Genomic DNA, 11,060 nt, shown 5'->3' on the forward strand with positions numbered 1-11,060 from the left:
AAATATGAAGACGTTTTAAATGTACGTTTAGCAGTAGGTTACTAATTAAAACATAATATGGCCACAGAGGAATAAATTATGTAATTCTAAAGTTATGTGATCATTTTGTTGGGTAATTTGAATAAATCAGATGAAAAACATATTGTTTTCCTATCATTTATGATTTGATGAGTCTTGATGATTTTACATAATGTTGCAATTCAGATCTGTTTCTCTGATCCTGTTCTAATGTCACCTCCCATTAAGAAGCTACTGATTCATTTTTTTTTACCCTTTTTAGGCTCTTTCAAACAAGTTGTTGCTTATATCTGCTGCCCCCAAGCGGTCAAAGCAAATACTAGCAGCATTAGTGTTGATGTCCATCTATGACTGTAAAAGTTAAGTGTACTTTCAGAACATATTTTCCCAGATTACTTTTGATTACTCCCTGATGTTACAAGAAGGAAGTGTGATTGAGGTGTAGTCTTAAAACAACTGACAGATTTCCCCCCTTACACCTCAAATGGTTATTAAACTAAATTAAGCAGTGAGACAGAGCCAGCACACCATCATTAGGGTTTTCTAATTTTTTTCAAAGGCAAGCAACTAGTAATCTTTGATGTCAGAACTTGATGAAAATTTAAAAAAACACTCACTCACTCATTTTTCTGAGATTGAGCATTTGAGAAAGAATTTGGGTAACCTTAAATCCCCTAAAACTAAGAAGTCAGGGGAACCTTCTTCGTGTCAAACAAACAATCCCAGGCTATTAAAGGACATTCTTATTTTCCAGCCCAATATGATATGAGTAACTATGAGCCAGTGATAGAGTTCAAGGTCTGCTTATGCAACACATCTCCCCCTCGCACGCTGTTAACCAGCGCAGGACCAGGCCCAGGACCAGCTGGGCTGTGGGGATCGCTCAGAGGAAAAGGGGCTAAGGAATGTTCTTCTGAACGGAAGATGCCGGGAGAATGTTTGACCCGTCAGAGGAGTGGAACATCTCTTTTGCTGGCTGTGGATTCAGGAGTATCTACTATGTCGGTGCTCTGAGCTGTTTCCTTGAGCGGGTCCCACAGCTGGTGCATGGGGCCTCTAAATTTGGGGGAGCTTCCTCTGGTTGTCTCGTGGCAGCAGCCCTGGCTGTGGGTGTTCCTATTGGTGAGTCAGCTACTGCACGTGCCAGCGCTACGCTGCTTGGCATCTCTCACATGTCTACATGAATGAATAATGATAATCACACATTCATTAGGAATTGACTTTTTTCTAACCTAAAATTCATCTGTATAAAAAAAACATGCATGATGTTGCCACACAGCTTCAAATGAAAGACTTTCTGACATTTATCCTTGAAGCTAAATCCGTTAGTTTTCCTTTTTTTTCCCACCAGTTAGGAATATGTGATCTCAAACCACGTGTTGTTATTAATACTGTACTCTGCGAGTTCACTGACGACTTCTGAACCCGTGCAGACGTGAGGGCAAATTCCACAGTTCACATCATATTTGAAGATAACAGAAGAGAGTCAAAGCAAAAACACCGTATTCACAACAGGCGGTGAAGTCATTGGTTTTTTTTAAGAATTTGATTATTACAGAAGTTTACAAAAAGTACAAACTAAAAACAAAAAGTACAAACTTTTCCATACTAAAGGAAATCCATATGAAGCTATAACATATTTCATACCCCTTAAGAACAAATATTTCTAGATCTGTAGTGAAAGTAGCTGTAATTTATTTCATTACTTAAAGACTGTTGTGATATCTCCCCCCCCCCCCCTCAGAACAGCTTTGCATCAGTATTTTGAACCTGGCGAAGGGGGCCAGGAAACACACTCTGGGAGTTTTTCACCCAACCTTCAGGATGCTGCAGACTGTACGCCGCTCTCTGCTGGAAATGCTCCCGGAGGACGCCCACCTCCGGGCCACGGGGAAGCTCTGTGTGTCCCTCACCAGACTGGCAGATGGCGGGAATGTGTTGGTGTCGACGTTTGACACCAGAGAGGAGCTCATTCAGGTACAGACTGTATGGCAAGCCGTTTTAACATAAATTCGGTTTTACCGCCCTTACGTTCGAGATATCTCAAATTGTTTTATGACTAGACGTTTTAGCAATTTAAGATATCTCTAATTGTATTTTGACTAGTCAAAATACCTATTCGAGATATCTCTAATTACATTCTGACTAGTCGAAATGACATCAGATTTTCCATTGAGTTGTATGGAGACGTCAATTCAAGATATCTCGAATGAATTACTGACTATCTGAAATACCCATTTCAGATATCTACAATTAAATTACGACTAGTCAAAATTACAATTCAAGATATCTTAAATTGAGTTTTGACTAGTCATAATTCTAATTAAAGATATCTCAAATGCCACCATAATTCAAGATATCTTAAATGTATTTTTGGATAGGCGAAATGCAGTTTTGACTAGTAAAAAATAAATATAAGATATCTTGAATTGTAATTTTGACTAGTCAAAATTCCTTTTAAGATATCTTGAATTGTAATTTTGACTAGTCAAAATTTCTTTTAAGATATCTCTAAATGAATTAGAGATATCTTGAATTATTCAGCTTTTCCATTTAAGATATCTTAAATTGACATTCTGACTAGTCAAAATGACGTTACTGATATCTTGAATTACGAAACGGCTTGCCATATGTCATCACACAGGAACCGGAGGCGTGCGCTTTTGTTTTCAGAGAAGCTAAAGGAGGGTGCTGTAATGCTTTGTGCCGTCTCGAATGTGAAAATCAAGAGCTAGCTGGCTTTACCATAATTCCCAAGAGGCAGATGCTTTACCACAGTATAAAAACTGCATCTGGTTATTAACAGAACTGGTCCGGGCTGAGGAATATTCCTTATTTCCAGCTTGGACATGAGTCGACAGTAGCGCTTTCAGCTAGCCGTTTTTCAGTGCATTGTGTGCGTCGGCAGCAAGTAAATCCGAAATTCTTTGCAAATTTCTTAAGCATTCTTCAAGTATACTATTTTCGCCCTCTCTGCATATCCCATACTTAAAAAGCTCTTTCTATATTGTGGCATTTTCTTACAATTTTGTCGAAAACAGCCAGCGCCATTGAATGTTCAGGCAGCTTTGGGCAGCTTACAGCCAATAAGGGGCTTACACGCAATGTCTTATTTCAGATATCTTAAATTGTAATTCTGACTAGTCATAATTACGTTCGAGATATCTTAAATTACATCTACGGATGTGTGACGCTTTCAATGACGAATCCGGTGACGTAATTTGAGATATCTTGAAAGGAATTTTGACTAGTCAAAATGTAATTGAAGATATCTTGAATTATTACTCTTCCTAGTCAGAATGTAAATAAAGATATCTTAAATTACCATTCCGGATAGTCAAAATGTAGTTTTGTCTAGTCAAAATGCATTTTAAGATATCTGGAATGTAATTACGGATAGTCAGACGAAACCGAATTTATGTTAATACGGCTTGCCATACAGACTGGGGATTCAACCACACAGGGTCAGACTGGGGCTGCAGCACGCAAGCCTCTGCATGCATAATTGAACGGCACACAACAAAACAAAACTGGATTAAATTAAATAATGCTTAATGAACGTTTTAAAACAAATAATCTGAATAATAATTCAATTAAACTTTATTTATATGGCGCCAATTCATGATACATGTCATTTTAAGGCACTTTACAAAATCTAATTCAATCAGATTATACAGATTGGGTCAGATTATACAGATTGGTCAAAAAAAAACTCCTATCTAAGGAAACCCAGTAGATTGCATCAAGTCTCTCCAAGCAGCATTCACTCCTCCTGAAAGAGCGTAGAGCCACAGGGACGGTCGTCTGCATTGTTGATGGCTTTGCAGCAATCCCTCATACTGAGCATGCATGAAGCGACAGTGGAGAGGAAAACTCCCCTTTAACGGGAAAGGAAAAACCTCCAGCAGAACCAGAACCAGGCTCAGTGTGAACGGTCATCTGCTTCGGCTAACTGGGGGTTAGAGAAGACAGAGCAGAGACACAGAAAGCACAGAAGCACACATTGATCCAGGAATCCTTTCTATGTTAGATGGTAATAGCGGTTGTTCTGTCTTCCCTGGATAATGTCACAGCTAAATGAATGCCAGACCAGGTGTACCTACTGTCTCAACCACAGCTCAGTAGAATGCACTGAAGAAAGCTGCAGAAAATGCAGCCGTTGCTAAGTCAGTGTGCTTCGTGTCACCCCTTACAGGTTCTCATGTGCAGCTGCTTCTTTCCGGTCTACTGTGGCTTTATACCGCCGTCATACCATGGAGTGGTGAGTGTGATTCCTGTGTATTGTCTTCACATCAATGATAAACTCAGCTCAGCTTGACCCAGCTATATTCATGGCAGCATTCAAGTAAACATACATCTTAAGGTGCTTTACAAGAGAAACACAAACAAGCAACAGACAAGCATGAGAAATTCAACAGTAACCCAACTTGGAAAATGGATTTAAAAACCGACAAAAGTTAAAGGGCATATTCAGGCATTTTAAAATCTGAATTAGCTTTATATACAAAAATACCAACAATATTCATCCTTCCAAAACACAGAATTCAGGACTTTTCCAATAATTTTAACGGCCACAAGCACATAAAATGTAGCCTCGAGACGTGCAGACTGCATCTTTAAACCTTTGTCATTGCGCTCAGGGTGTCATGTGCCAGACAAACAGAGCCCGATAATCCAACCAGACACGGTGTTGCGCTTTAAAAGGTTCATCGATAAAGGAAAGCACAGAGACTTGGTGCAGGACGGAAAGCTCCACTGTAGACAGTCTGGCAGAGAAAAGCTGGCTTCCACTGCAGCAGGCGATGAGAGCCTAAAACCAGATCTGTTAGACAGACGTGGGTAGATACCAGGAGGCAGACAGTGACAGGCAGGCAGATCCATGGGGCAGGGCGAGGTACGGACTCAAGAAGACAGTCCAGGTCACAGTCCATAATGTGTGGATGTCCGTTGTGGATATGGCAAGGCAGGGAAAATCCATAAAGATGTTAAAAAGACAAAATCAAGCAGAAAAAACAACTGGACAACTGCTGGCTCAAGGCTTTCAGCAATCTAGCACTGCTCGCCCACTAAAGTCCGTAAAGTACAATATTTTTTTACCAGCCATCTCAGAAAGTGAGACTCATATATAGAATCATTACACATAGAGCGATATATTCAATCCTTTTTTTTGTTATGATTATAATGAAAACACAATATTTAGTATCACAGAAAATTTGAACACATAATGAAAATGTTCATGGTGTCGCACCCTGATCGGCTAATCAACTCAACACTCCTGCAAAGGTTTCCTGAGCCTTTAAACGTCTCTCACTCTGGGTCAGTAGGCGACACCATCATGGGGAAGACTGCTGACTGGACCGATGTCCAGAAGACAGTCTTCACAGAGTTCTGTATCCAAGCATATAAACAGAAACTGAGTTGAAGGAAGAAGTGTGGCAGGTGAAGGTGTACAAGGAACAGGGAGAACCGCAGCCTTGAGAGGATTGTCAAGCACAATCTATTGAGGAATGTGGGGGAGCTTCACAAGGAGTGGACTGAGGCTGGATGAGCTACTTCGCACAGATCAATCCTTCACATGGACTACAAGCCTCTTACCTGGGTTAAGGAGAAAAAGAACTGGACTCACTAGTCCAAAGTCCTGTTTTCAGATAGAAATTTTGCATCTTACTTGGAAATCAAGGCCCCGCAGTCTAGAGGAAGAGTGGAGAGGCACAGAATCCACATTGCATACGCGTAGGTACGTATGTATGTAGGCGTATATATATATATATATATATATATATATATATATATATATATATATATATATATATATATATAGATAGATATATATATATATATAGATAGATATATATATAAGTATGTATATATATATATATATATATATATATATATATATATATATATATATATATATATATATATATATATATATATATATATATATAGATCACCATGAATGTAAATAAGACATCATATGCCCATTCCTATTTCTTTTGGTATTCTTTTGATCCATTGTATATATGATTCACTGTATATAACTGAATGCACCTTTCCTACTCTGCACCTTCTTGTATGAGCCGATGTGGCAAGTGAATTTCTCCATTGTGAGATCAATAAAGCCTATCTTATCTTATCTTATCTTATCTTATCTTATCTTATCTTATCTTAAAGTCCGGTATGAAGTTTCTACATTCAGCGATGGATCAAGGAGCATCCTGTGGCTATATTCTGGGCCCATGACGACTGTGCTGCTCTCTTAGCTTAGTGTCAGATTACTATGTCACACTTGTTCTGCAATTTAGTTTTACCCCTCGCATTTCATAGTTGTTACGGGCTAGTGACCACCTCCCAAGGTGGATCAGCAATGCTAAAATTGTTTGGTTGCATGGTGGGATGTTTTAGTGTAGTTTGAAGCGTAAAGAACACATTTTGATTAGGGAACAAATGTGCAACCTGAAAGGAGCTTTTGTAATTGATCACCTACATTCACACACCTCCTCTTTCTCAGCACTACGTGGACGGAGCTCTGAGCAACAACATGCCTCTGTTTGAGCACAGAAACACCATCACCATGGCCCCGTTCTCGGGCGAGAGCGACATCTGCCCCAAGGAGGGCACATTCAACTTCTTTGAGGTCAGCTACGGCAACGTTAGCATTCAGGTCAACACCGGCAACGTCCATCGCGTGTGTTCGTCGTTCCTCCCTCCTACTCTAGAGGTGAGTGGAGATGCAGAAATTTGATCTGGATGACAAATGTCTGTAATGAGCTGAGTAGCGATTCAGGTCCAAGTCAAGCTTTATGGTCAAAATCTGACCATAAAGTTTCTCACTGTTAATTAACGTCATTGTCGACATTTACCAGGGATGTGCAACTGAGACCTGAGCGCAACAGAGAAAACATTCAGTTCTTCCTTCTGCTTTTGTGTCGATCAGAAGCTGGCGGAGATCTGCCAGAACGGCTACATGGATGCCCTTCGTTTCATAAAAGAAAGGGGTGAGCAATCCCACTTCCATCGTCACTGGGGCGAGCCTTTGAACAGTTTTTATTGTCCTGTGCAACATCAGGTCTAAGCATGTCGTCGGTGACGGATATATGAATCTAGATCTGCTCAGTGTGAAGTACAGCCCCCGGAGTGTAGCGCTTGGGGAAGGCTGGACCAAACCTCCTCGTTTCGAGCACGGGAAAGAACTGGCTAACGCAGAGAAGGCAAGGCTGAGGGCGAAGCTGCGGCGTAACGCAAGAAACCGTCGGCAAAAAGATCAGATATCGCCGAACCGCACAGTCACCGGTATCCTCCCCGCCAGCGTTGGGAAAGGTAAGACCGTGAACCAACACCGTCACCCAGCTGCAGCCCAGAGGCTTGCGAGGTTGAACAGCATGAAGCATGAGGTCACAGACGCAGCATGAAGATACTGCATTTTAAATGTTTTCTGAGGCAAACAGTAAAAGTGGGGTTTTGATTGTGTCTGCATGCGTCAGTGCTGTGTGAGGCGTGCCGGTACAACCCCGACACTGGCAGCTGCTGGTCTCCGCTCACTGACCTCCTCCCAACAAAACGCATCATTTACATGCTGACCCTTCCCCTCCTGCTGAGCATCCTGCTTGGCCAAAGGTAAAGTGGATTTGAGTTGTTTTTTTTCTAAAAAGCAAAAGCAGAAAGGAAAACGTGACCCTTTTAGAACATTTTAAATGTACCGTACAGTTGAAACTAGGTGTTGTATCTTCACTGTGTAACAAATGAAACTTTTCCCCCCACTCTCTGACATTAGGTTATATGAAACGTTTCTTGTTTTAGCTGTTAGGATTATCCAAGTTTGTCAGTCACAATAAAATCTGAAATTTTTTACTACTTTCTTCAGATAAGGACGTTATCTCAGTACTCAGTTGCACTGGTTCTTTTTTGGAGGAATGGGCCAGTTTTGCCTGGCTGGATGAAAATCTGGTGGGTGGATCCCCAAAATGTTTGATCTGAGCCATAAAGTTAAAAGGCAATTTATGTAACACTCTTAATATGAAGAAAGTAATAAGAAACAGGTTCTAGATTATCCTGGCATTGAGCAAATAGGTAAAAAAGGTAATCCTACCGGTACAGTAAAGGTTCAGTCAGATTTATTGTCAGACAGGGATATTTTGTAGAATGTATTTAAATATCCGCTTTTAACTGTATTTTGTTTATTTGGATGTTCTGATTGTCAGGCTGTGGAACGAACAAACTATCGATGCATGTAGCAGGTCTCTTCAGACACACATGGACCATTAGGTGTCGTAACCCCAGGTTTGTCTAATAAATTCAGAGCTTTAAGTCAGTGCAAAATATGCAACTAACAGAATGCTTATCTCTCCTTTTCTCTCATCCTTTCTTCAATGAACAGTGGAAATAGGTCCCGTGACTTGGACCTTGCTGACATCACAGATGGAGACACAGACGCTGAACCCAGACTACATTAAGTCCAATAGTTAATGTGGTCCCTTGCCTTTTGTGTCCCAGGAAAACGGCAAAGTGATGCCAGACACAGGTGTAGAAACACACAATTATATATATAAAAAAAAAATCCAATGTTTGTATTTTACTTTGTAATATCAAGCTCCCTCATTTAATAAAAGAGGGAATATTTTCTGCAACCCTTTTCCTGTGTATTTAGGATTCTCTATAAAATGCAAAGCAAAAAAAAAAACTGGAAAATCCCTTGATCGGATTTGTTATGGAAAGTAAAGAAGGCATAGCAAACTGTTTTTTAAGAAATGTGGTATTAGTGGACTTTCACAGTTGCTGGACAGTAGAAACGGCAGAGAGGGAAACAGATGGAGGACTTAATATGGACTGGAAATGGTTATTGAAGGGATAATTCTTATATAAGCTTTAGGTTATAAGCAATCAGCGGTGTCTTCATTCAACGTTCACGCTGATAGTTTGGTCCAAACAGCTTGTCCATGAAAGGACAACACCAGAGCAGACTTCCAGTCTTATGGGAAACATAACATGCAAAATCCACTTTTTAAACCCTTAAATACATTTTATTGTGTACTTGTTCCAGGATCTGCTTAGATATCTCTGTTCCTTTTGGGTCATTTTTAAAGCCGTTCAGTTTCCGTTACGTTCCTTGAACACTTAGATCACAGTATTGCTGCAGAACTGCTGACATGGTCATTGAGGTCTGGCTTACCAATTTCATGAAGCCACCATTTTTATTTCTCGGAGAGCTTTGTGGTCCAAGCTGAAGGATGCCGAAGTTACAAGTGGATAAGTTGGTGATAACACTGTCAACAAAAATGGCCGATCGGAGTGTACGTAGAAAAGTCCAACGCATAGCCATTCCTACAATCTGCCAGAACGAACAGTTTGTATCCCAGATCAGCTTCAGCTGCAGCCACTTTCTCATCTACTGACTGGTCTTTTAAATGCTCAACTTGTTAATTTTTTAATCTTTTGAACATTATAATGGGGGAAAAAAAACACTGTAACCCTTGTTCATTGGCTAATTGTTTGTTTGTCTTTATTATATGTACTCTTAGCTGGAGTGGACAAACAGAAATTTCCCCATGGTAACGCGTGGTGGCAATAAAGAATCTTTGAATCTCTGTAGGGATGATAGCATGTCTTGGAGTCAGCTTTGCCATCGTTCTCATCAGGGTAAGTGAGATGAAGGTTCCTGGAGACTGTGGTTTTTATCACATAACATTATCTGTACTGGAAGGCTCAAAGATAGAAGATTCCCCTTCCTCAAATAACCTTGGATGCTGTCAGGTTGTACCAGGACCACATAGCAAATATGCCCAACAGACTTGTAAAAAAAAAAATCCTCTTCATCCAGCTTTGTCCACTTGTGCTTTTCCTCCTCTTTTGGCGGCTTGCTTGTTTGTGTTTTGGCACAGCTTGGCTACGGCCTCTAGAGAGAAGTGATGTGAAACGAGACGTTGCTCCACTTTGTTTTTTCAGCTCCAACTCAGCTCTACAAAAAGGGATGAGAGGGGAATACATTTCCTCACTGAAGCAAAGATACCGCGTCAGCCTCACACCACACCTTAGGAATCTGCCTCTTGGTGGGGATAAGGGCCAATGACTGGTCATGATGCACCCCAGGTTTGAAGACTACTATCGCTACTTCCAATTTACGGTCTCACACAGGAGAAATCTTCATGAATGGTTGTGTTCATGCAAATGCATCCTCCAATTGTTAGTGGCGTCGTGATACACATTGATAATTTTACTCAAGCTGCTGAGATGGCTTTCTAGTTCCCCTCATTCTTCCTTGTGCGCATTCCTAAGCGACTGGGCGTGATATTTACAGAGGAAACACAGTAAGTAAAACACAGAATGGGTGCACATTCAGCCACTTTCTGATCACAAAGTTTACCAAGAACCTCCGGTTCTTGATCGTGTTGTGAAATCTCGTGATAAATTAATGTCAGACTTTTCCTTTTAGGTCAAGGACCACACATGCTGCATCAGACTAAATACAGAATAAATGTCTCTATAAAGTATTGTGGCAACAAATGGAACAAAAACAGTGAAGTTGAAATTTTGATCTTAAGAGCAATGTGCCATCATCTATGACTTTAGACCTCAGTAATACTCATTTAGCTTACACTTTAGCTTTGAGTATCTTTTTAATTCTTTTCTTGTGGATTTATCCCTCAGGTGTTTTCCATTTTTGGAACATTCTAATTTCCCATACATAATATGTGCATATCATCTTTCCCTTATTAGGTTTTGTCCCTTTTTAGTACCCACGGATAATTTTCTATCTTTATTTCCACTGCGTTTCTAACATTCACTTGTGTGCAGTTCCCATTCCTGTCTCTTGTGCGCTTTAGAAATGACTCAGTGGAGCATGGGTGGGGGGGGGACTAGGTGGAGAACAATGACGCTGCTCGTTGGCTTATAGCTTCTTAACAGGAAGGGGTAGATCCTGGGTGCTCAAATCGGTTTTTCTGTACCTTTTAGTCCTGCCGGCACCACATAGCTCATAGGGAAAGGTTTTTAAGTCAACTTTTCAGAGGGACTGAAATATCTTTTTCACCATCAGATCTCTAATG

General features: G+C 40.5%; 1 protein-coding gene across 4 annotated transcripts; it reads left to right on the forward strand.

Moving 5' to 3' along the window:
- The first annotated feature begins 536 nt into the window (after nucleotides 1-536).
- LOC105926195 (patatin-like phospholipase domain-containing protein 2) lies at nucleotides 537-8,707 on the forward strand. Of its 4 annotated transcripts, none has more exons than XM_036146698.1 (10): nucleotides 540-1,140; nucleotides 1,763-1,995; nucleotides 4,214-4,279; nucleotides 6,530-6,739; nucleotides 6,956-7,016; nucleotides 7,126-7,165; nucleotides 7,199-7,338; nucleotides 7,503-7,635; nucleotides 8,220-8,298; nucleotides 8,396-8,706. In XM_036146698.1, exons 1-9 carry the CDS (start codon nucleotides 954-956, stop codon nucleotides 8,281-8,283), a joined length of 1,134 nt encoding a protein of 377 aa, XP_036002591.1. In that variant the 5' UTR covers nucleotides 540-953; the 3' UTR covers nucleotides 8,284-8,298; nucleotides 8,396-8,706. The 4 variants fall into 4 exon arrangements, with proteins under 4 accessions (XP_036002587.1, XP_012717873.2, XP_036002591.1 ...); XM_036146706.1 differs by having other exon boundaries at nucleotides 966-1,140; nucleotides 1,768-1,995; nucleotides 8,396-8,707; XM_036146694.1 differs by having other exon boundaries at nucleotides 537-1,140; nucleotides 7,126-7,338; nucleotides 8,220-8,283; nucleotides 8,396-8,707.
- Nucleotides 8,708-11,060: the final 2,353 nt, after the last annotated feature.

The sequence above is a fragment of the Fundulus heteroclitus genome, chromosome 2, assembly GCF_011125445.2.
Source record: "Fundulus heteroclitus isolate FHET01 chromosome 2, MU-UCD_Fhet_4.1, whole genome shotgun sequence".
NCBI lineage: Eukaryota > Metazoa > Chordata > Actinopteri > Cyprinodontiformes > Fundulidae > Fundulus > Fundulus heteroclitus.

Coding starts and splice junctions, on each gene's coding strand:
- LOC105926195 (XM_036146694.1), top strand. CDS start 954: ATGTTTGACCCGTCAGAGGAGTGGAACATCTCTTTTGCTGGCTGTGGA. Junction 4,280..6,529: donor CGCCGTCATACCATGGAGTG/GTGAGTGTGATT, acceptor CCTCTTTCTCAG/CACTACGTGGACGGAGCTCT. Junction 7,636..8,219: donor AGCATCCTGCTTGGCCAAAG/GTAAAGTGGATT, acceptor TCTGATTGTCAG/GCTGTGGAACGAACAAACTA.